We start from the raw sequence: 27,509 nt of genomic DNA on the forward strand, positions 1-27,509 counted from the left end.
CTCTTTAAGCCCCAAATAATATTATTTAATGCAGGAAGTTTTGGCAGAAGTAACTGTTGAGCAGCCACAAAGTCCTCTGACCTCAAACAGTGTAACACTAGAAGCTTAACGTGTTTGAGCAGTGCTTTCTGACAGGCATTTCATAAAATTTAGATTGTTTTGATTTCTCTTACATAAAAAAAGAAAACATTATATTTGCCATTACTTCCATCAGAAAGGAACACATTTCAGATTTTCAGTACTTGTACTGGCTAGTCAAATGGATCTGTTTAGTTGCTCTTCTATATGGTGTCCTGGTGTATTTACGTGTCTTTTGTTTTGTATGGTAATCTGTGATGGTTTGAGTTTTGTTTGGAGGGTTCACCAGGGTTGTACAAAAGTCATAATTGAAGAATTGGCTCCCATTTAATTGATGAATGTGAATTAGCCACACCCCACAGAAAATTTAATTGGAATTTGAAATTACTAGATGTTCAAACAAATCCACCACAGGTAATGCATTTTGGCGAATGTTATCTGTCTCTACCTTCTCACTATATTTCATGTGTCATTTACATAAGGCAAACTCTAGTCAACTAGTAAAACTGATTAGTTTTGCTAGCCCTATGATAGTCTATTCCTGTTTTCTCTCTCCATTCTCCATGTTGCCACCTGGAACCGTTTTCCTCTTCCCTGAGGTATTTTGAAGTGCCTGCATATGGCGACGCATTCAATAGCCTCCTCAGTGACAATGAATGGGCTTAACTATTGTTTCTCAGGGCTTTTCTTAGTTATCAGCCCGATTTCCCACCGAGGGAGCTTCCGTTGTCTCGTAGGCATGGGGAATAGTCAAGCTGTTATTGGTTGAGTAATGGACCACACATGATCGAAGCTCGTACTGTTCCTCTATTGCCGTGCCTTCAAGTGTGGGCAGAAGAGCACCTCTCCTTCTCCGCCTCTCCCACGTTCTCACTCTCCACCGCCAGTTGAGAGCCTCAGTTGTTTCTTTGTTTCATCCATTCATAGGGTTGGTGTATTGGGCAGAGCTGAGCCTGGTTCTTTGTCCTTAACGTTGGGAGGACCCTCCCTCAACCCCCTCCCCTAATCTTTCTGCTCTCCATCTACAATCCAACAATAGACCACTAGCAAGCATCTCAGACATGCCATGAATGTTAGTTCCCTTTTGTTGGTTTTCATTTGCCCTGATTGAGCAGTGAAAGTAGGCATTTTAATTTTAGACATTGACACTCAAGGTTTCGTCTCATGTCTGAGAGTTGTCTGCAGTCTGAAATTTGATCTTTCTCTTTGTAAAGCCTTGACACATAGATGCTTACACGTAGCATTCTTATATATTATGTACAACCATTGGAGCTTAAGCATTTCTATTGCTCAAACAGCAATGGCAAGGTCATAGTGTAATTCCCAGAGAATGCATAAACTCATCAAATTTATACACTGAATTCAATGCAAGGTGCTTTGGTTGAAAGCGTCTGCCAAATACATAACTGTAATTTAAAATGATTTTTTTTTATCTGAATTTCTAAGTGGATTGTTGAAATGTTGAAATTAGTATATAGTTATAATGTCCATTTTGCTTCTGTAGAAAAAAAAATGTCTTACTGAAATTGGTAACTCATTGTTTTGAACTATTCATTGAAAGAATTATCTAATACATTGTATCTTTTGAATTCATTAAAAAGAGCAACTCATAAGACATTTTGTATGTAAGTGTACTCCATAGAATCGCGCTTCTTGGTATTATTTTGCCGTTATTATTTTTTTCTTGTATCGCAGACCGCAAACTCGCATCCAAAACTTGCTAAAATATGATTTCTTTAGCTGTGGCTCTAAAGATTCAGCAGCGGGAGAGCTTTTGTAGGACAGGAAGAACATTTTCTCAATTCCCAATGTCAATTGACTACAGAAGTGCATAATGATGCATCAAGTGTAGGTCAGTCCCGGAGCTATATTTTGAGTGTTTATATGTAATGAAAGGAGGCCGACCTTCTTCAGATGGTTGACATAATCACATCTGCAACATAATATACACCACTTAGTTTCATATTTTTTTCCTGACTTGTGTTTCAATCATAATTCCTCATACATGTGAAGGTCATTTTCTGGTTAAAACAAAGAACCGTTTGGCAAATTTCTTCTCTTGTCTTGCATCGTTGGGGTCTGTAGTAATGTCTTTAACGGCTGTGGACCTAGTTGCTTTTTCCCGCATCTGTTAAGTTCACACAAGTCACATTTTTATAAATTTTGTGCAAACTTAATAACAACTGACTTGAATTTATGCATTGTCTAGTAAACATGCAGTTTTTATTAGTGCAAAAGTTTTATTACTTGTTTGCTGGCCTGCATCAACAGAAATATTAACGGATGTATTGAAAGTTTTCTGGAGTTATGAAAGTAATCCATTTTCAGGTTGATTTCCCTCAAAAGTATAAACAGATGGCTGTGATGATTTGAAAACTTTGCTTTGGTTCAGAGTCCCTTCCGGCGCAATAATTGGCTTGAGTTTGGGGGCGTGACTAACTGTTTGCGTGAAAAATTGCAGACGGAGGTAGTGTTTTGGGAAACGTATTTCATGTTTTTACGATTCCATTTGGTGCTGCTGGTAGTACAGAATTGACACTGTCACTTTAATTTGGATTGATGAAAATCTGTGCGTGTAAACAGTCACTGATTAGGATGTTTATGAAAGACCTCTTTTATGAACTTTTTCAAAATAATCTCACGCATAAGCAGCACAGAAAACCGCTTCTCATGCACAAGGCTGTTGCTAATCAGGAAATACATTTTGTTTGAAGACTTCAAAGACGCTCATTTGACAATGGGAAATGGCCTCCTCCTGACAAATGTTTGTGCCTCTTTGCAGAGGAAATGAAAACACCTCTGGAACGCACTTTCAGCTTTAGGTTCATGCTCGTACGTCCTGTCATCTGGAGGAATGTAGTAAGCGATTTGTCAAGAAGGCCTCATCTGAAGTGCTGACTTCCCCAATACCTCAGTTTTATTTTAAACAAATGGTTTCTGTCATCATAATTTTAGCAAAGTCAATCATGCACATTTTAGCCATAACTGTGGGGTGTTTTAGCTCCTTGTGGGTCAGTAATGTATTGTGTATTAGGTCTTTTTCCACATTAACGACAGTATAATGCAATTATAATGACGAGTGCGTGGTGTGCCACTGGCCTCATTCAAGGTGAGGTATTTGCTATAGCCTGTCTGTTTGGATTTGATTCCAGAAGACGGTGGAGATTTGGCTCAGAATGGTATTGACTGATGGATTGCACTCTGAGTATTCCTCTGTTTCTCTGTCTCAGGCAGTGAGGAGGAGGGCAGGGTACATGAAATTTTAGCTTTTTTCTGATGGGTTTTCCCTTGGCGTGGTCGGCTTCAGACGTGCACTGAAGATCTCTGGGGTTCTGATTCATTGAAACCATATGATGAACCAAATATTTTTGAAAGCATCCCAAGCTGTGAAATCTGCTAGCTATTTTTTAAATGATTTAGAATTAATAAGTCTTGGGTGGTAATTGGTAACTCAAGCTTGAAGTTTAGTGATGCTTGGACTTGAACTGATGTCTTTGCTTTGCAGTCCAACGATGATTGAAAAGTCAATTGCGAAATCAAAAGGCTGTAAAACAGAATTGCTTACCAGGATGGTGGTGTGGTTTCTGTGATTTTGTGACTATAAAGTCTAAAATGCGTAAATGAGCTCCTTTACAAAAATGCAAATTGACACCATGTGGAAGACAAAGCATTTAAAAACAGTTAAGTGGCTGGTTGGGTTCCTTTTAAGAATGTTTACGGGATCACCAGACGCTTTCGTCTCACGCAATAAGCACCGCTAAATATATTTTGGTAACTTTCGAATTAATGTCACGCCTTAAGGGGAAAGATTTTGTTGTATTTCATTTTATTGCAAACTTTTCCACCCCTCATTTTCCTTCCAGCCACTAATTTAAGAAAATTCTTAGTTTGTTTAAAAAGTCAAAGGCCAGTCTGCGTTGAATGAAGTGATTTGGATTGTTTTCCAGATGCTTCATCAAGGATTCTTGCTTTTCACTCTTGTGTGAGAAAATAATTTAATGGTGATATGTTTAACTTTTTGAATATGTCCAGCTTCTGTAATATTTAATAGTGTATTAGTATTATTGAAAGACATTATTATTATTATTATTATTATTATTATTATTATTATTATTATTATTATTACATATAATAAAATTGGGAAATATTTTAAAGGTGCCCTCGAATGAAAAATTGAATTTAGCATAGTTGAATAACACAGGAGAGTAAGAGTAATAATAAGAGTAATAAGAGTTCAGTACATGGAAAAGACATACATATAGTTTCAAACCCCATTGCTTCCTCTTCCTTATGTAAATCTCATTTGTTTACAACATAACACAGACTGTTACGTAACAGTCGGGATCATTAATATGTATGACCCCAATATTTGCATTATGCCAGCCCATGTTCGAGCATTAGACAAGGAAAGGCAGTATTAACGTCTGGATCTGTGCACAGACAAGGTAAGCAAGCAAGAACAACAGCGAAAAATGGCAGATGGAGCAATAATAACTGACATGATCCATGATTACATGATATTTTTAGTGATATTTGTAAATTGTCTTTCAAAATGTTTCGTTAGCATGTTGCTAATGTACTGTTAAATGTGGTTAAAGTTACCATCGTTTCTTACTGTATTCACGGAGACAAAAGAGCCGTTGCTATTTTCATTTTTAAACACTTGCAGTCTGTATAATTCATAAACACAACTTCATTCTTTATAAATCTCTCTAACAGTGTGTAATGTTAGCTTTAGCCACAGAGCATAGCCTCAAACTCATAGAGAATCAAATGTGAACATCAAAATAAATACTTTACTCACATGATTCGATATATGCACACAGCATGCATGACGAACATCTTGTAAAGATCCATTTGAGGGTTATATTAGCTGTGTGAACTTTGTAAATGCGCTGTAATATAATCGAGAGCTCGTGTGGCAGGACGCACGTGATTTAAAGGGGCGGTGGCTGAAAAAATCAGTGCATAGTTAATGATGCCCCAAAATAGGCAGTTAAAAAAATTAATTAAAAAAAATCTATGGGGTATTTTGAGCTAAAACTTTACAGACACATTCAGGAGACACCTTAGACTTATATTACATCTTGTGAAAAGCATTCGAGGGCACCTTTAAAAAGTTAATTACATCATTAAATCAATATCATTAACATCATTAAATTATATTTCAGCATTTGTGATAAATTCATGAAATGAGAATCACCTTTAAATGATAAATTCTATTTTTAAATATGTAAAATATATTTTGGGGGGGATATTTATCGTTTAAAGGGGATATGTGTAATTTTCAAAATATTTCAGCTTAAATATCATATATGTTGCAGATGCACTGTGATGAGCTCAGTGAGCTATATAATGAATTCTATAATGACAATTATTGGTAAAAAAAAATATCTCTGTGTAATTCAAAAATGATTATATTACCCAATATTTGTATCACTATGTTAGTTTAGCAGCATGCTATCATAAAATTCTATTGATTTTCGTCGAGCCTTTTTGTTTTTGCTTATGTAGAGCATTCTAGATCCCTCACTTTTAAGGTTGCATGACTGTTAAGATAATGCCTATGTAGGTAGCAAGGCAGCTCACTAAGTTTTGGAACATAGCTGTTGTGTCTTAGCTGTTTTGCACAGAATGCATTATTGGACATACAGAAAGGATAATGCGTTCCGTCCGTTGCAGGAAGGGGGTGGAGTCAAAGTCAAGGTCTCATGTATGTGCTGTGGGGGGTCATCTGCAATTTCATTTACAGGACACACACACAGGGCAGTCAACATATGTACCTTCAATTATGAGCAAGCCCCCTGATGTGCAGCTAATAACTTGTGCGATTGAACAAGTGGCATCTGTGATAACAGTGTGATTGTGTCTAATGAGATCACACTGTGCGCCACCATGAACAATCCTCTGTGATTGTCTATAATTAATGTGGAACATGTGGAATCATGCATGGAAGTGTGCTCCACTGAGCTCATTAACAAAGGGAATTGTTGTATGGTTGCAGGACAGTGGAACAGAGAGAGAGTTGTTGGGATTTTGCATTGTAATTAAGAAGATTATTCATGAATTTGGCAGTGTTAATTTCGTTGATGAAATAGTTTGTTTTTGTTTTTGTTTTTTTAAACACGACGGCTTTCTTCCACGATGGGGTTTGGCGTGGCGGCTTTTGTTTCCAGACAGACTGTTAGCGACACACGGGTCTCCCGGACATCCAGTAGAAATCAACCAACCAGATGACGACTTTGAAAATCCTAACGTGTTTCCAGTTAAGTGTGCCATATGCATCAGATCAGCCAACAGTCTGTGGGCATTACGTCTGAGGCTGAGACTATGTTCCACCTGACTGCTACAGATTAATTTTGCCATAATTTTGCTGAACTTCACAGGTTGCCATCTCTTATTTATGGTAGTTATGGTGTTGAACGCAGCATAAGCTTGTTGTTTTGGTTCAGGAGGAGCTGTTAAAGGCGGCTGCTGTTTGTTTACAACGCTCGGTGACTGTCTATGTACAACTCTGCATAGCCTCACAGAACACACGTGATGTCTGCGCGAGCAGGGTGTGCGGACAGATGCAAATACATAGGTTGACTGGCATGTAAGACATCCTATTATTGCATTCGGGCCGAATGCAATGATTGGACGAACATTTTTTGGCCCTGAGACTTCCACAGAAGATATATGTACATATTTTTATATATTTAGACCACTTCTATTATTGATTGCTATCAGGACATGAAGAGATTTATAACCAGTATAACAAAAAGTGTTTATAAAAAGCATTTCCTACCCTACCTTTATTAACGTACAATTGCTGCATGTTTTATAAAAAGTTAAAAAATGTCAAAGTCTGTGAGAATGAGAAAAAAATGGATGAATTGGATAAATTTCACATTTGTAAACCATGTATAGAAAAGCACAAAGAAATTTACAGTACAATATAGGGCTCGACAGGAAGGCACAATGGCCTCGGGACAGTTGAAAGAACTGACAAAAAGTTTATCATGCATTTGAATGCGTTTGGCCAATTTTAATATTTATGAATTATTTTTTCCATTGAATTCATCCCATTTTAGACTGTGTTTTAAGATACTGATAATTTTAAATGGTTCGTCCGAAGAAAACAGCAACTTTTTAAGTTTTAATTTGATTGCATGCATTAAAATTAACTTCTAACATTGTCAACAAACAAACAAACATTGTCGGGAACGGCTGCACCAAATTAAACTTGCAGCATAAGTGTGTGTTTTTTTTTTTTTTTTTTTTGGTAACTTTTCTTTCATTCCTGGACTACTGATTTTCCAAAAAAAAAAAAAAAAAAAAAAAAAACACCTCTGAAATACCATTCATTCTTGAGGGGGAAAAAATGAAAGTATAAATCATGCACATCACATATCACCCTAGAGGTCTTTGAGCTGTAGTCAGCCGCCTCCTAGATTGATTTGCGATCATGGCCTCTAGGTGATAGATTACCTGGTGTCCTCCAAAAGGCCGAGGTAATCAGTATCCCTTCCAGCAGATCAGACTTATGATGAACAAAGGTTTTTGGGGTCACGACAGAGTCGTAGACCTGGAATAGCCATATGCAGCAGGCAAAAAAAGTATTATGGTCTGAAGCCATTGGGAGCTGTGTGTGGGTGGCAAAGTGGTTTTGGCTGCCAATGTTTTACTGAAGATGCTCAGATTTGGTCGGTTGAGTTGCTGGCATTCACGGTCGTTGTGCTGTGCTCTTAACTGTAGTGAGTCTTGGCTAACCAATAGCGTGCCATGGCCTGGCACAGCTCGTTTGCTGGTATGCCTCATAAAAAATGACTGCATCACATACAAGCAGGCACTCCAACCCACAACTGCAGAACATCCGCCACGTGTCCGTAGACCAGGAGTCTGTGTGCTCCAGTGGAAGAAGCAAAGCCAAGTCAAAATGCAAATGGCAATTCATTTTATTCCTTTCTCAAAGTATTTCTGATGATTTTCGTCTACAATGCAGATGTTCTTTTTGAACATTTCAGACATTTGCCAGACTATTGCACATAACTGGCCGGAAAGCCAAGATACCCCGCTGACAAGGCAACAACAGAGAATGTTGCTGGCACACACCAGTCCAAAAAATGAAGGGGGAAAAAAATTCTTAGGAAGAAAAGGGAAAATAAAAGCCTGCTCAGTGGTCGCAATATATTCGCTCCCATCTGAAGAGTTTTTGTGTGTGGATCTCCTCGGGTATACATTCCCATCCCTGTAGCACATGTTCCACTCTGCATTCTTTCAGCTGGTTCTCATCCATCCAATGTCATTCTCCTCATTTTCCTTCCCACGTGCTCCTGTGGGTCAACAAGAGCCGCACGAATGATAAACCCATCCCATCGGTGGTCAGGATGGGCCTTGCAGTCAAACACAACGAGCAGGCCGCCCACTCTCTCGCTCCATGGGAAGACAAAGAAGCTCCACAAACATGCAGGAACAAAGTCCAGCTAATTTATTGCACTCCGGCCAGAGGGACTCGAGCCGTGACAAACGGCCTCCTGTTGAGAAGCCTGTGTACCGTGGCCAGAGAGTGGGATGAGCATTCAGACCTGGGTCAAACTCTGGATAAAACAAAGGCTCTTTCATTTACCAGGGGATTCATAGAGCATGACACATTTGGCAGATTAGGCTAATTGATATTGGATGGATGACATTTTGTATCCATTGTTGCAGCTAAGTAGCATTTGACAAAGCTTATCCTGAGGGATTTGAAAAACTGGTTATCATTGTTGGGGAGTAACCAAAATACGTAGTAGCAGTCTACAGTAGCTCATCTGTTTTCAAAACATTGCAGTAGCAATATTTTTTTGTTAATTTGTTTTATATATTTTTATTTTTATGCATTTTTGAATATTTCATTAATTATTATTATTATTATTATTATTATTATTATTATTATTATTATTATTATTATTATTACAGACATTTCACTGTATTTTGATGCAGTTTGACAAGTATAGATCATAATCAAATCTCAATTATACTACTTTAAATGATTGATAGCCCTGTAAATAATGTGAATTGAAAAAATATTGACTCATTTAGTAGCTTAAGTGTAGTTTACTGTTTAGCTACATACCTACATTTTCAAAAGAATGGCTTTACTGGAGTTTAACTATATGGAATGATGAGTAGCTTGGTGAATTACATTTTCAAAGATTTTTCAAAAATTTTTGATAACACAGGTTGAGGGTGATCCATTTATTAAAGAGTGGCATAGGAGATTTTTTTTGTATTTTCTAAGGTTTAAGGACCAGGTGCCATATGCAATAAACCCTGAAATTAAAAGAATTCAACTGCAGGTCGGCAGCATGTGTGCGAGTCTCTCATGTAGTTCAACAGTACATTTGTTTTAACAATCTATTTGATGACTATTCCGAAAATCTCTGTTCAGCACATTTGTAACCTTTATGCAAGATGTATCTTGTGTCAACACTGATGCCAAACAGGTGGCTTAGTTTGCAGTCTGAAGTGCTGACCGGGAGGACTGCACTTGCCGCTTTATGATCCACAGGAAATTAACTAAGCTCCAAAGTTTTTACCTGATACAGTACAAAGCTTGCACACCTCTGTGAACAATGGTTTGTGCAAGATCTTGCATGATATTGCTTAAACTCTGGCTCAAATACTTTTTTTTATTTTTTTTTTTTGGGTGTATTTTGGTTCTTATTAGAGCTGTCAAATGATTAATCGCGATTAATCGCATACAAAATAAAAGTTTGGGTTTGCCTAATATGTGTGAGTACTGTGTGTAATTAATATGTATATAGAAATACACACAAATGAATGTATATATTTAAGAGTTATTTATGTACAAAATATTTTTAGTTATATATATATATATATATATATATATATATAATATAATATATAATATATATATATATACACACAGTACACCCACATTTATTAGGCAAACTCAAACTTTTATTTTGTATGTGATTAATCACGATTAATCGTTTGACAGCCTTAGTTCTTATTAATACTAGTGTAAATATAAGAATCCATTTAGTGGTTTGCCATGTAGGGCACGAGTCACATTTTGAGCAGTTTAGCTTTTTCCTATTTCTTTTAAAGATACACTGACTTTTGGTCCTCTAGCAGTTCAAAAAATTAAACTGCACAGTTGGTCCTATCGTATGCCCTCGGATTTACAAGACTTTAAAATACAGGCATGTTCTTAAATTGGCTTTCATGCCGCCTTGTGATAAGCGCTGACCCCTAAAATGCTCTTCTTTTTTTCCCCCTTGTGTCCAGACATTTCTTTTGGGTTTAAAAGAGCATCTTCCTACAGATGTTCCACTGAAATTCTGTTACCGTCCATGAAAGTGTTATAGAGCAGATGTGTAGGGTGTAACTTATTTTCTCTGATCGCTTTTTACCAAAGCTGCTCATGCTTTGTATATAGTTGTGTGCTATTTACAGCAGATATTCTGTACACAGGAAGTGGAGAACGTAATGGCTACTTCCTCTTCTTATCCTCCTCTTCTCCTTTTTCTTCTTTATTTTCTGCAGTTTTTTGTATTTTTGTATGTTATTCTACAATTACACATTTGTTTTTCAACTGAAACACAAGTTTAATTTTGACTTGAACCATGTTCTTTTTGTTGTCTTGCATGCACTGATATTTTTCTTTCAGGAAATGCATATCTAATTAGTTGTTTATATATATAATATAATATAATATAATATAATATAATATAATATAATATAATATAATATAATATAATATAATATAATATAATATAATATAATATAATATAATATAATATAATATAATTTGCTGTTATCTAATTACAAGGGTTCAATTGCAGCATAATATTCTCCTCATAATGCAACTATTGTAATAGTGAGTCTTTTAAAGCTGTTTTTCTAGAGAGGGGTGGCATGATATAATGAAATATGGTGGTCGCTTTTTCACCATGCTAATTTAGTGAGAGCTCACAGAACCATGTGCTGAGTGTGCTTTTTTCCCCCTCCTTTTTTTTTTTTTTTTTTTTTTTGTCAATAAAGCCTAAATGGAAATGGCGCTTTCATTGATTTGCCATTAGTGGACAATTGATTCATTCATGCCCATGAAAAAGTTAAAGTGGGTGCTGATGTGTGCATATTATTTTTTGAAAATGGTTCAAAGCTACAGTACCTTTGAAAGTGTCATAAAATTAATAATGCTTGAATGTATAATATATATATATTTTTTTTTTTTTTGACGGGTGATTTTTCTTTCTTTTAAATTAAAAAACAAGAGGGAAAAGTCCACACCCATTCTCTTTTTGCTCTGACATGGTTGTAAACTAGATAATGTGGCTATTGTGGCATTTAGATCAACAATGTCCAGCCATGACCATGTTGATTTCATGGTGACCCGAGATGGTTTGTTCCGTCTGCAGAGCCCCCGACCCTTTCAGTGTGTGTCTGCTTCACTATTTGTTGAACCCACTCTGTCTGACCCTAATTCAATAATACACCAGCTGACATTTTGACTAACTTGCCAGACTGACATATTGAAATAAATTGACTTAGTTTACCATGGTATCGATTTTGTGTTGTTTAACAACGAAGTTCAAAGTGTCAAATCTATTAGTTAATATCTCAAGAGAGCACTTTGTACCTCACTCATCCCTCGACATTTTTTGCACGTAAATGCATTTTGTGACGGAATGCATTTTGTGACTTTTAAATGTCAATAGTAATTTTTCTTTCCAGGCATATGAATTGATTTGTAATGCCAGCGTTTATAAGATTAGCCTGGTGAAATATCTTTTCACCTCCATAATCTGCCATGTATAAATTATTTATGCAAATAGATTTTATTTCCCCAGTTTCTCGGAAGCTGTGATGGCGTTATTTCAGGTTGATCTTAAGAAAGATTGACTGAAAGAAAATAAGACTGACCAAAGAAAATGATAATTGTATTATAATGAAAGATTGACCAAAAGAAAGAATGCACGAAAGAAAGAACAAAAGAGACACTGACTGAAAGAAAGAGAGAGTTAAAGAATGAAAGACATTTGTACTTTTTGAGTTACTCGGCATTGAAGGTGTTTCCTCAACAGTTCAGTCCTTTATTCTGACAAATTAATTGATTTTCCTCTCTTTATAGCCTATACAGCTTTTCTTCACGAAATTACACAAATGAACAAGGCTGCTGTCCCTGAGAGCTCTTCTCGCATAAGCACCACATAAGGGGAAGGTATTCTGTTATTGACCTGCAGGCATTCTCATGGGAAGAAACCTTAGACAAAAGCCCAGGCAGGAGAGCAGAGTGGACAGACCGGACAGCCTCTCTGTAGGCACTCTCAAAATATGACTGTGGCCCTTTCAGACACTGAAGCCGGGTGATGACACATACTTGGCAGACTGAAAAACACATCTCCCTACTGCCTGTGTCTTTCCCCCCTCTTTTCACTTGCTGGCACAAATAGAAAACAATTGTGCATTGTCTAAAACTTTAAGAAGAATATCTGAAACCATTTTTTGACTTTCAGAGAAGTTGTTTAGGGAGCTTTAAGTTAAAAAGTATAGACCCTGGATGTACTTGCGTTATATGAACACTTGTTGACATTCATGCACTTTGGCAGAAAGAATTTACCGTGTGCTCTAAGCAAATCATGCGTCGAGACTAAGTATCCGTCCGATTCGTAAAGAAAGACAATCCACGGAATATAATTGCACTGTAGTTAGTCACTTCTTGCTTTTGATTCCAGAGACCAGACACTTTGTATGGTTTGTTTTGATTTTGGCTCAAATGATCAGCCTTTGTTTTGGATCTAGCAAAGCTGTACTTGTCCGAAAACATTGAGGTCGCAGCCTGCTATCGACACAGCAGCATTTAAGTTCCTCTCATGGCCGCAGAGCTAAACTTGCTCCCAGTCTGAGGGAACTGGGTTCTAGATTACACAGGACCTATTTTGGATTTCACTTCTCATTAAAGCTGCGGTCATCTAAAACGTAACAACGTACCAGTCACGGCAAGGATAGAGTGATAAGCAAACATGTTTTGACAGATGTGGTCACAGTATCCCCGGCATGCTGATTGGACTCTAGATGAAGCAAAGTGGCCAGTTTCGGGATCGCGTGATACCACTGGTCCCCTGAGAGTTGTCTAGAGTAAGAATGTGCTCCTGCATATAAAAAAGCTTCTACTGGACTCCTATCCCTGTCTACATCCTCTACAGGCAAGAAGTATCAACCCATGCCAGAGATTAGCTTTCACGTTATTTGTCTCACTAACACCAATTAGAATCATTCTAGGGAGTCAGACTTCCTCGAGGTGCTGTCAAGCCAAATCAGGCAGTGGCTCAAGAATTCATGTACTTCGTCATACAATCCGAGAGCCTCCGCTGTTCCTGATCTTCAGTTCCAATCCAGCACTAGAGCTCCAAGTGTTCCTTTCTGATTCACACTTAATGCGAAATCCGATCTCTGAAGCCCCTGCCTGCTGCCTCTGGCAGAGTCTGTTGTCTTGTCTGAGCTGCTTTGTGTCGAGTCTTCAGGCCATAGTGTTTGTTTTCTCTGGCTTGCCAAAGTATCCAGTAAATTGGCAACTCCTTCCAATTGATTCAGAGGTGTAATTGAACCACAGTGGCTCTCGTGTACCCCTTTGTTTGGAAGGATGACGATCTAATTTGATGAATGGTTTGTAGAAAATAAAGAAGGTATACCTTGGGGGAGGGGGAGGGATCCGGAAAGTCTGCCAAGACAGTGAATTATTCGAAGAAAATGCAGAGATTTTAAATGTGTTTGATGATGGAGAGCTTTATCTCATGGAGAAAAGTAGTTCTCGATGCATCTGTTTTTCTTGTGGATTCTTACAAAGTAATGGCCGCAATTTCAACGCGTCTTGTCAAAAATTTCCCCCAAGACTTCAAAGAAGCTGAAAAATGTCTTGAACTAGTTCTTTTTGGCAGTTTAGTCTTTTGTAACATCTTCTCACTTTTCTTACTTCCATCTGTTCTCATGGGCAAGGAGTAGACGGGTGTTTGCTGCTGGCAACTGTGCAAGTGTGCTAGCTAGTAGCAAATGATAAAAGACTTTGGCTCTACAGCCAGGGATCCATTGCTCTTTTTGCGTCATATCTTTCTCTTGTAAACATGTTTCCATTAAACCTTTTGTCTCCATTCTGTGTTAATTACACGTTCTTGGCGCCATTGCTGTGGAGACTGATTATTATGTCGCTTAGACGGTCCGTTATCACACTTATTTCCCGTTGCATGTTTTAATTATAGCTTATGTCATTGCTTGCGCTCTCTAGGGAGACTAATTACACTCGACAGTTCAACACCATCTTCATGTGTGCAGCCGTATATTCATGATCACAGGGGGTAGAGGGTGTTTGTTTCACAGCAAGATACCACCGCCTAGGGTTTGAATGACATGGATTTTGGCATGGATGAGTGCATATGGAATAACGTAACTGCCTAGTTGCTTTGTTTACATGTGTTTGTGTTGTTTGTTTCCTTGAGGGCTCTCTCAGTCTTGTTGGGCGGCGCGACGCAGGCAGACAACGTGGGCACAGTATGTGTCTATGGCCTCCAGAGCATATCCCGCCCTGCCTCCTCCTGTTCCCTGCAAAACTCTACTCTTTTATGAGACCTTCTTCAGACATATTTAGAGTCCCAAAGCCTTCTCCCAGGGAGTAAATGGAACATTTCTCCTTCCAGTCTCTCTTTTCTTGCATTTTTCATTCCCCTAAGCTTTTTCTTTCCCTTTTTGTCTTAGTTTCTTTCTGGCACAGTCGGATTGTTTGATTGACAGACATTTGGTACCACTTCATGCTTGCTTATGGCTAAATGGAGGTCCCTGTTTATCTATTGATCATTTATTTATTTTTGGTCAAGGGTGCAGTACATGTCCTCAGTTTCTAAACTGAGGAAAGTCAGAATCAATGTAAGGTATTCTCACACATTGATTTGCAGTTTCTAGGGTTCTTTATGATCCCCACGAACAGTTAAATCATATCAGTAGTCGTTCATTTAAGAGATTAGTCGACTAATTGCGCGTTAATATTAATAATCCATATAAATCATAATAATGAGACTTTAGTCACCAATACACATGCATAAAGCTTGTCAAAGTGTACTGGCAAACATGATTATGAATGGGGCATGAACAGAATGAGACTGTGTGAACATTTTAATCATTTATTGATAAACTAGTGTTTTGTGTGTTTTCAGCTGCAGAGATGGTCAACAATGCTGATTATTTGTTTTAGATTTGAGTTGGTTAATTTAAAAAGTAGACATTTCAAGCCTTCCATAGATATATTTGTCATGTCCGTGAGGCAAGTATATGCTGAGTTTGTTAGTTTTTGTGACGCACTCAAGTTCACTTGAGATCGAGATGGCAGAAAGCGCATCCTGTTTGTTTTCATTATTTTACAAAAGCACAACGTTTTGTTGTTATTGTGAGTTTACAGAAATAAAATCAAACCATTTACAGTTTCAAATGTTGGAATATTCTTATCTGTATGGCCAAAAATGAGTATTTTAATTTAAATGCAAGTGCCTCCATGTCATGCAGTAGACGCGCTCTCCACACAAACGGTTGGATATATTTCAAATAATAGCACACGTTTATCTAAGTTAAAGGGTTAGTTCACCCAAAAATAAAAATTATGTCATTAATGACTCACCCTCATGTCATTCCAAACCCATAAGACCTTCATTCATCTTCGGAACACAGTTTAAGATATTTTAGATTTGGTCCGAGAGCTTTCTGTCCCTCCATTGAAAATGTATGTACGGTATACTGTCCATGTCCAGAAAGGTAATAAAAACATCATCAAAGTAGTCCATGTGACATCAGTGGGTTAGTTAGAAGTTTTTGAAGCATCTAAAATACATTTTGGTCCAAAAATAACAAAAACAACGACTTTATTTAGCATTGTCTTCTCTTCCGGGTCTGTTATATATCCGCCTTCACTCCACAGTGACGCTGCTGCTGCTGCTTCTTTCCTGTTTTATGGCGGTTGGCATCCAGCTTATTGGTGCATTATCGCCCCCTTCTGCTCCGGAGAGTGACGCGATTAGGACATCCGCGACATGCACACCTACGCACCATTTTAAAAAATATAGCAATACCAAAATACAAACAATGTAGAATAGCTTGGATACAGCGTTCGTCTCCCTCAGACTGTAAACGAAGCTCTGGCGCAATAGATAACACATCATCAGCGTCACTGTCCGGAGCAGAAGGGGGCGGTAATGCACCAATAAGCTGGATGCAAACCGCCGTAAAACAGGAAAGAAGAAGAAGCAGCGTCATTGTGGAGTGAAAGCGGATATACAACAGACCCGGAAGAGAAGACAATGCTGAATAAAGTCGTAGTTTTTGTTATTTTTGGACCAAAATGTATTTTAGATGCTTCAAAAACTTCTAACAAACCCACTGATGTCACATGGACTACTTTGATGATGTTTTTATTACCTTTCTGGACATGGACAGTCTACCGTACATACATTTTCAATGGAGGGACAGAAAGCTCTCGGACTAAATCTAAAATATCTTAAACTGTATTCCGAAGATGAACGGAGGTCTTACAGGTTTGAAACGACATGAGGGTGAGTCATTAATGACATCTTTTTAATTTTTGGGTGGACTAACCCTTTAATGTTAGAGCGAGCGGACATGTAAAGTTGCTACTACTTAAATGTTTCAAGTGATAAGCCATATTTGAATTTGATGAATGATAGGCGAATGTTTTGGATTTATTGATCTGTCCCTCATGGACTGCACCACTTCCTGTGGAGGATTTATTTTCTACGACTAACCGACTAATACCAATTTTGGTCGACTGAGCCTCTTCTCGTTGATTATTAGGGGGTAGCTCTATAAAACTGCATAAATCATTTGTTATAAAATAGTTTTTAGTATATTTTTTCTATTTTACACTTAAAAATTTGATTATGGTTTTATTGTTCATTATAAAAATTGGCAGTAAATCTATACACAAAGACGGATGAAGCAGTTTGCTAAATGACAAATGACTTTTTGAAAGATTACATGCAGGGCTTACATGCAGAGTTATATTTTCACACATTGTCTCACACCTGTGATGTGTGTGTTTTAGTCATGCCCGCTCGTGATTTTTTTTTTTCAAGAAGACTGCTGCGTTAGGACTCAAGGCCTTTAGCAAGTGAAGGAATATCACTCAAAACACTCATAGAGGAGCTCATACAATAACAGAACAAGTGATGTGGCATGAGGACTAACTCAACCTTCACTCTTCAAACCAATGTCCTTAAGTGCGCTGTAGCGAATTAATTGACAGGTTTGATAATAAGTCTGTTAATGTCTTTTGACTGTATTTGTATCACCGACTCTTTCTTTTTCCTCACACAGCCGTGCTATCAAGACCAACCAGGACCTCCTCCCCGAAACGCCTTGGATCAACATCTTTTACGATGACTTCTGGGGGACACTTCTCACCCACAGCGGTAGCCATAAGTCCTATCGCCCACTCTGCACACTCTCCTTTCGACTCAACTATGCCCTGGGTGCCTTAGATCCCTGGGGTTACCACCTGATCAATGTGGTTCTACACTGCGCGACGACTGCCCTGTTCTCTAGCCTCTCAAGCCTGCTGCTGGGGTCGGGTTGCTGGAGCCTGCTGGCTGGGCTTCTCTTTGCCGCTCACCCCATCCACACCGAGGCCGTGGCGGGCATCGTGGGCCGAGCCGACGTGGGAGCCGCCCTCTTCTTCCTTCTGGCCCTGCGCTGCTACATATGCCACTGTACCCCGAGGACGAGCGGTGCCCACGGGCGAAGCTGGACGTGGTTCTTGGGCACCTTGGCATGTGCTTCCTTCAGCATGCTATGGAAGGAACAAGGCGTGACGGTGCTGGCTGTGGCTGCCATGTATGATGTGTTTGTCTTCCACAGGTTTAAGCTGCAGCAGGTTCCTGCTCTCTTCCAGAAGGTAAACAGCCTTTATCTGCCATTTAGAAAACCAGCTGTGTGTTTTTCGTTTTTCTTTTTTTCTTTTTTTTTAATGCATATATTTGATTTACTAAACTCTTGCAGTGGCCTGGCGAACTGTGGATAGTGCATGTGTGTGCTGGTGGATAATTTGTACAAACATTCATGTGTAGTGTTTGCTTTCCATCAGGATAAAATTTGGAAAACATTTTGGCATGTATGTTCAACCGAGTGAACCGTAACAAACTGTACAGTTTTTTTTTTTTTTTTTTTTTTTCTTCTTCATAATGGACTAGAAAAATGCAAGAGCCAAAGGCAATCAAAGGAAAATTGGTGTTTGTTTGGTGTATTTACATACATGCATCTGGCCAGAGATGTTTGTGTTTTCACTTGGCAGCACATGACGATCTGTAATTACACTAAAACGTTTCTGCACCACATCAAATTTCGGTTACCTTATTGCATCTATGTTCACTGCACTGATTTGGATTTTGCTGAAAGCTAGCTCTTTAAATTTCAATGACCCGTTCTGCTTTCTCAAACTACCGTTCATCTGAACCCGACACGGGTGAAGTAAGTCCCCTGTAAACTCCTGTTTTTAATGAACCCTTTATAATTGTAAAATTTTCAAGTGAGGCCGGAAAGACCTGGCTTACGTTCTGAAATTGTTTTATTAACGGTCAGAGTGAAATCGTAACGAATGCTCCTTTAATGATGTGGATGTATTGTGTTTACATGAGAATGGTAATTAGCACAGTGATCGCTCATAAACAGTAGAAGTCAGAGTGTGCGCGTAACGAGGTATGGCAGAGAAAGCTGGACAGGGAAATCAATGATATTAGAAGGATTGCACACAACAGCGCCCTGCTCCTTAGTGCAGATCTCTGTTCTTCAAGCACCCGACTATCAGGTCGACTTTTCCTCAACCCTGGCTTGTCAAAAGGATTTACCATCAACTGTCAGAATGCAGTGACATTCGTAACCCCCAGCCAATCAGTGCAAAACTGTATTGACGTGTGCACAAATGTGACTAGGATTAGAGACCCATTGAACTCTCATGCAAGACTGTAGTTTTTTTCCCCTAAATGTTCATTCATGCATCCATATTTATCAGAAATAAAAAAGGACGGAAATTCATCAGATGTTTAAAGTGTTTGGTCACAATAAGTACCATATTGATTATTGGTGATATTACAGATTTTTTTATTGCATCTGTTGATAGTTGATATATTGGTTGATTTTGGATATATTTAATTGTCCGTGCTTATTTCCTATATTTTTTTACATTTATATTACCATTGTCATCATTTACCGCTTACTTAAATAACACTGTTAAATTTAATCTTTAGCAGATCTCAACATAAATATACATTTTTCATACCTAAATTATTTTGCGTGTAATTTTTAGTGATGTATTTTTTTTATCTATTATATCTACTACTATTTTTATATCTAAAATAGTATATAAATTCAATGTCTGCCATTTTTCGTTTATCATCCATAACATGAAAATAATAATTGATCTTCTAGGGCTGGACGATTAATAATAGCCTAAAATCAAAACCTCACTTAATTGAACATTTTACCTTGATTACGATTAATGAACGATTATTTTGTTTCTGGGTTTGTTTTTTTTCCGTAGTTCACTTACAAGGTTTGTACTGTAAATTTACTTGACTATTAAAGGTGGGATATTTTTTCCTTTTGAAAGAGTGATCACTTTCAGCAGTTATTTTATCTATGGTTTGTAACATTTCTTACAGATTTCTGCTCGTAAATCAGATACAGATAAATTAGGAGTGTACCTTTTACCATATGTTTTGGAGTATTGCCATAGTTCAGTATCGTGATATGTATTGAATCATGACATGAGGGTATCATTATACCCCTATTCCGTAGTGCAGTCAGGTTCTCAAAATTTTTAGAGTGGCATACCACCTGAGGCATTTCACATTCTTTTGCGTACCCCTTCTCATCCACTTATAAAATTGTGCGTCTGTATATTAAATGGATGTTTCCATCAACTTCCATGACCTATGGCTAAAAGTTTAGATAGAGAATGTATTTCAATTAGTTTATTCAGTTCAAATGCATTCAACGTAATATTGTGTTAGTGAAAAATGTGGTCATACTGGAGAAAAAAAAAGAGGCAAATTAAGCTCTTAAAAAGTTTATTTCTAACACTGAAGTACATATTTGTATAATTTGTGCTCATAAGTGTATTTTGGACCAGCATGGCTTTTCATCACAATGGCTTGTGACATCTCAAAGAGGTGTGATGCTGTCTGCCTTTGGCTTATTCATAGACTGCAGCAGACAGCCCCTCTAATGGCATGGCACATCACATCAGCCCGGGAAGCCTGGCCTATAGGTGACAAAAGAGCATGATCTCTCATATCTGACAGCTCTTGACCATCTCCCCATCAATCATCAGCTCTTCTATTAGCCCAGCTGTGTCATTTTAACTATATTAAGCCATACAGTAGAAATGCTCTGCAGTGTGCCAGGGAGCATTCGCTCGTCCGCGAAGCCATGTGCTTCGAATATCCTTCCCGCATCAGGCCCCGGCTGTGTTTTCACATTGCTGTCATCTGGTTCAACAGCCTTAGCATGTTGTCAGCGGCAAATAATACCAGATTTTCTACTTTGAGGAGAGACCGTGTCACTCTGACTTATGACAGCTTAACATAAAGTAGAGTCGAAGGGGGAAGCCAGAATTACTTTGTAAACACACACGCATCAAGGCGTCTATGATCCACAAGCCCAAGGACAAATACCTCTCATCTGCCAGGCTGCAGTGCGGCGATAATTCCAGAGATGAAAGCTGGATGGGTTTTAGTGAGGAGACAAACTGCTTCCTACATCCAAGGGCCCGAAGACTCATTTGACATAATGAGACGATAAACTAAATATGGGGGAGTAAACTCAAAAACACCAATGTTTAGATGTTCAAGCGCATCCGTCAATGTGGTAGAATAAACACGTCTATAATTTTCTCTGCGTTGCACTTTTGGTGTGATATGTCTGTGGGCTTGGTTAATGTGAGAGGCACAGAGAAATATTAATGGCCGTTCATCGTCCATCCATATTAAATGTGCAGGCGTGTATGAGAATAGCGATGTGATCGTAAATTTGGGATACTTATCTGATTGCGGTATGCAGTTTATGACATCATCCCATAGCTTTATATTGATGCTAAATCAGGATGTCTGGTATAAGTAAATGTTTCCTGGGCAGCTGGTCTGGACTCGGGGCGATCACTTATGGAAATGCATTAAATTCAATCATCTCAAGTTTAAGAGGGTCTGGTCATTGTGAGGCTTCTAAACTGCATTAAAGTGTTTTTTAGAATCTCTCTGGACTGTTCAGGATACTCAATTTATTTCCAATCTTCTCTAACTTGAATTTGTAGTTATGTTATACGAGTAAAACCGCAGTGTTTTGATGTGCTTATTACGCATTAGTATGGTTTAGTCAAAATGGATGCCACATTTAATTTGATGCGAGTAAAAATAAGGCTAAAAGGAACATAAATTCAGTCTGTTTAATATGTGGTACTGTCTGTAGTGTTTTAGTGATTTTTAAAATTAGATGTAAGAGGGTGTCAGTGACAGCAGGTTAATCTAGATGTAAAAATGCATGTTTATCAAAAAAAAACATGTTTATCCAAAAGTGACCAATATAAATAAATGAGAAAAATATTAAGAACCGATGCGGTACTGATATGGTACTGACATATCATGCATCTCTATCCCTAAATTATGCACATTGCCAGCTTTGAAATTCATCTGGCTCTTGTGAAATAATTTTGAGAGATGTATTACCTGAGATGGATTTGGTAACACTGGCATGGCTATTTTTCTTCTGCAAATTCAAAAATGGCAATCAAAATAGACTTCCAACCTTATAACTTCTAATAGAATATTTTATCCCCTCAACATGTAACCCATGTCACAAAGTCTTTTTCCATATCGTTGTAATCATTCACATACCAATGCTCTTTTGCCTAAATCAGAGTGTAATGGTCTGGCTGCACATTCCTCACACCTCTGCTGTCTCATTGCTGTAATGATAGCCAGACAGACGTATCAGCTGTGAATGCATAATGAGCTTTTTCTCTCTTTCCATTAGAGCTGTGATTCCATTACCTCTGAAAACAGTTGCGCTTTTCTGTTTTTATGGCTGCATTATGGTTTTGTTGTGGAGTAAAGTCACGCTTGCATTTAAGGAAATCTTAGAGGAAATCAAGGCCTGTCTTGGGTAGCATTTTACTTCTACACTACGGGCATGCTAAGTAATTTAAAGGGCACCTATTATGCCCCTTTCTACAAGCTGTAAAATAAGTCTCTGTCTCCAGAGTGTGTATGTGAAGTTTTAGTTCAAAATACCAAACAGATCATATTTTTTATAGCATGTTAAAATTGCCAGTTTTGGGGGTGAGCAAAAACTAGCTGTTTTGTGTGTGTCCCTTTAAATGCAAATGAGCTGCTGCTACCAGCCCACTTTCAAAAAGAAGGCGGAGCTTCAAGAGCTCATGCAACAAACAAACAGGACAATATCAAGCACTGAAAATGTCCGTGGTGTTCAGTCTGAACCGGAGTCAGACAATGATGCCTACAGAACCAGAGAATATATGCTGCTATATATATATTATATATATATACCGCATCGGTTCTTAATATATATATATATATATATATATATATATATATATATATATATATATATATATATATATATATATATATATATATATTATATTATATAATATATATATATATATATTATATATATATATATATATATATATATATAAAAATTATATTATATTACATATATATATATATTATATATATATATATATATATTATATTATATTATTTATATATATTATATATATATTATATTACATATTATATATTATATTATATTATATTATATTATATTATATTATATTATATATATATATATATATATATATATATATATATATATATATATATATTATATTATATTATATTATATATATATATATATATATATATATATATATATATATATATATATATATATTATATATATATATATATTATATTATATTATATTATATTATATATATATATATATATATATATATATTATATATATATATATATATATATATATAAAAATTATATTATATTATATTACATATATATATATATATATATATATATATATTATATTATATTATATTATATTATATTATATTATATTATATTATATATATTATATTAATTATATTAATTATATTAATTATATTAATTATATTATATTATATTATATTATATTATATTATATTATATTATATTATATTATATTATATTATATTATATTATATTATATATATATGGAGACAGAACAGGTATAGTTTAGTTTATAAGTTATGTTGTCATCTTGTAATGAAGTGTATTTTTATCATTGTGGGGTGGTTGTGTTCACACACTGCCAACACACATTTATGTCCAAACACCACGTTCAAGTGAATTTCTGACTTCTGTCAAGAACAGGCTGTTTTCGCGCATGTGCCTTTAAATGCAAATGAGCTGCTGTGCCCCGCCCCCTGTCTATGATCACAGGTCCTGCCTCAATCAGTTTCTCTGCCAAATATTAACATTATTAACATTAGATTATCATCTATATCGTGAACACTCTCGTATAGCATAGTTTCATTCATCATTAAAGTTTTATATTTATTTCCACACATTTTAAAGCTATATCAGTTTAAATTAATCGTTTTCTGAGTGCACTTATCTGAAGCACACTTCTCTTTCACATTTTTTGTTTTGTTAAAAACTGTCAAATACACACAATATTCTGTCAAAAACACACACAGTTCACATAAACACAGTCAGTTATGTCTGTGAACGTAAATAGCAGGCAATGTTACAGAAATCGTATGTGTATATTAGATCTGTGGCACATTCCCTTCAAAAATAAAACTAATCCATCGCGTTCGCTCAGATGTCAGTAAATGAAGACCGTTATGTTCACTCTTACATCCAACAACAAAATATCTCAATTACTTACCAGACATCATTGTCACTACAGTTGCTTGAGCGCGGAGAAAATGGCGGACAGCATACAACTCGCTGAGGGCGGAAACTATGGTAATACAGTACTGTCAGTCAGTGGGTGTGGGCGGGGCATGAGTAATGTGACGTCATCTAATGAGATGCTTTGGTTTAATGGGGTTTAAAGAACAAAAGCACTGGATGGATTTTTATCATTGTAGGGTGGTTGTGTTTACACACTGCCAACACACGTTTATATCAAACACCTTGTAAAAGTGGATTTTGCATAATAGGTGACCTTTAACATCGAGTGAGCGATTTGTACACTTTCTACATCTGCAGCACATCCGTGTGGCACCCATTTAGTGCTCCATGTGGGATATTTGGCTCAATCAATTGATTCCAAAAGAGTTAGACAATGTATGTTGAGTTAAACAATTCAATTGTATTTATGCTGTACTATTTTATTGAATACTTTGCAGTGTTGTAAAATGTGTATTATCAAGCGTGTAATCAGTACTTTTCGCAGTGCATTAGAATGCTAGAATTTGTCTAAAATCTTAAATTCATCATGAAATGAAAATGGACAATTCTTGTTTTTTTAAATGGAAAATTGCAGTATTTATTATTAATTATTTATCCTTGCACATTATTATTATAGATTATTATAGATTATAGATTCAGTCATAATAACTTGACCTCCCTCTTGCAGCGACATCTCTTCTCTTTTTCTGATAACGGGGCAACCTGTCACTCACATGAGATCACAGCAACATCAACCATCTAATCAATTCCCAAAGGACAAAATCAAGTCCCGCCCTACATTTTTTCTTGTTCAAGAAGCAGTTTCACTCACTGTTTCATATATGTCACAATAGGGAATAAAAGACTATGGCAACTTCCGCTTCATGCAGACTTTAAGAGGCAGCATATGATCAGGATGTGTACATTTTGAAACCTGTGATGCCTAAAATGCAGTTTAGGTAGGCAGTTCACTATAGTTTGCACATGCATATGAACATGAGAAGGAGAGGGAATGAGTTAAGTGCATAAACACATGTTGAGTTAACAGGGAGCTGCGCTTTAAGCGCCTTTGGCAGCGTCTCCCACCAAAGCTCTTGGGGGATTTTTTATTAAGAGTCCTGGTAGAGCTCTAGGATGCTTTTGGTCATTGCTCACACTTTAAAAAAAAAAAACCTCCACGCTCACAGCCAATCAAAGTGTGCTTGCTGAGATGTTTTACATTTTATACTCACTTTATACTCACAGATTGATGCAGATTTTCAAACTTTATCTGTAACCCTTAGTCTAAAACGAAATGAATTGTTTTAGAGCAGGTCAAATCTGCATTAACATGAATGTAGGTTTTTAAAATCTAGCTCTCACGTATAACATTGTTGGCACTGGCTGATATTGCATTTATGGTGTAATCAGTTTATCTTTATGTGGAAAATGCCGTTTTATTAGCTCATTTTCTGGAACAAGTTAATAGGCTCATTTTCAGTTACAGATACTGAAGTTAGATACAATTAGCACAGCACGTTTGGCATACACACCTTTCAGAATGAGATCACAATGTTTATTCATCAGCATTAAGCTGTAAAATGTCTTTCCTGAGGACTTGGCAATTTTTCTGTTTTTCCACAATACAAACAGCATTGTTGGTAAGCTAATAAGGTAAATGTGTTTTGTGACAGAATTTTGCATGGCTTTGTGCTGTACAAAGGAAAAGTTTTTATCAGTTGTTTATCATTTTATTTAAGATTAATTAAGACATCAATTCAATAACAATCTAGACAGTAGTAAATAAGTGTTATTTATATAAGGGTCAATGACGTGACGGGTAATTTTTTTTGTCCAAAGGCCTTAATAATAATAATAATAATAAAAAACAAAGATATGACATCCAAGGTAGTATGTAAGGTAGTACAACTAGACCTATTTTATTGAATCCAAAAAGTTTTAATTATATTTGCTATATATTAAGGTATTTGAAAGATTTTGAAGTGTCAAAAGGTAATTCAGTTTAACTGTCCAATACAGCCATTTCATTTGTGATTAAAATATTTTAAAATGTAATAAATGTATATTTTTAATAAATTATTTTTTTATTCTGGCATGATTTTATAACATCATATATCAACATGGTATTAAATTTATGTGTAGAATGTCCAGAAAAATGAATTTCATTGATTTCATTTGGAGGGACCAATATTAAGGGACCTTTTTTCGATCAAGTCATGCAGTCAATATCATGTGACAGGATGTGACATCATTCAGACACCTGTAAAGAAAAGTAACTAACTCTCTTTTAACTATTTGAATAATTAATGTTTTCACTTGCTCATACGCATGTCCCGTAACATCAGGTCATTCCATACAACCGCTATAAAACATGGAAAATGTTGTAATGTTTTAAAAACTTGTACTAAATATAAAATATTTATTTGTCCTTTTGCTAGCTAGATAGATATCAGCCTGTTAGCATTGTTTGAAGATATCGTCATTTGGTAAAACCGAAATTTTGGTTAAACCAAACGACTTTTTTGGTGACAAATTTTGTCCATCTTGTAAAAAAATGTCAAAAGCAGTGTTAATTGATTATAAAAACCACAATCTCATTGTTTACTCTTAATAAAACTTCAAAATTAGTTATATCTCCATTATGTTTTTTACACTATAAAAACCTTATTCGTCAATGACCCATAAATAAAGTATGTATTGGCAGTATGTGAAATAGTGGGTGATATAAACAAACATTAAGAATTCCATTTCCACCGCAAAAGAAATAGTAGTAAATCACAATCATGATATGACACAACAATTCCGAATTATTACATAAAAACTCTAAATTTGGAGATGTTGAAATTAAGATTAAAAAAAAAAATTGACAAATATGAGATACATGAAGTTTTTTTTTTTGGTCATAATTGACTTTTTGTTATTATTTTGACTTTAGTATCTTATAATTTTGGCTTCATATCTCTATGATTCATCAACTACGCTTTTTTCTTATGTGTCAGAAATGGGCTTCCATGCATAAGAAAAAAACGTGTCTAACTACATATATACCACAATATACATGTTTTTATTGAAAAGAGATTCTAAAACCACTAAAAACATCAATGAACATTTTGACTTCGGTACCCAAAGTAAAAGCCACGAGAGTTGTATCATGTTTTTACCATCGTTTTCCTATAAGAGCAATGTGGTATTCGATAAGTCGAGTGGTTTTACTGAGTGGGTGGTTGAGTTCAGAGGAAGCCCTGGTATGTCAATGAAGCATGTGTTAAGTTCAGATCTGGGTGTGGGTGGCTGTGTTTAAAGGAACAGGTGTGAATTTATTACATGGCTTTGTGTGTACACATGGTCACGTATGCACCCTCACACAGATGGCATGTGTATGCTCTAATGCCTTCTGTTAGTGTATGATGAAGTGAT

At 36.5% G+C, this 27,509-nt stretch overlaps 1 protein-coding gene across 2 annotated transcripts in view; it reads left to right on the forward strand.

Moving 5' to 3' along the window:
- The window catches only part of tmtc2b (transmembrane O-mannosyltransferase targeting cadherins 2b), a 132,053-nt gene that overhangs the window by 40,857 nt on the left and 63,687 nt on the right, over window positions 1–27,509 (forward strand). For both annotated transcript variants that reach the window (XM_067389208.1, XM_067389209.1), the window contains exon 2: window positions 17,440–18,016. In XM_067389208.1, the coding sequence (XP_067245309.1) occupies window positions 17,440–18,016 (577 nt within the window). The remainder of the gene's footprint in view (window positions 1–17,439; window positions 18,017–27,509) is intronic.

This window comes from Chanodichthys erythropterus, chromosome 7, assembly GCF_024489055.1.
Source record: "Chanodichthys erythropterus isolate Z2021 chromosome 7, ASM2448905v1, whole genome shotgun sequence".
In the NCBI taxonomy this organism is placed as follows: Eukaryota; Metazoa; Chordata; class Actinopteri; order Cypriniformes; family Xenocyprididae; genus Chanodichthys; species Chanodichthys erythropterus.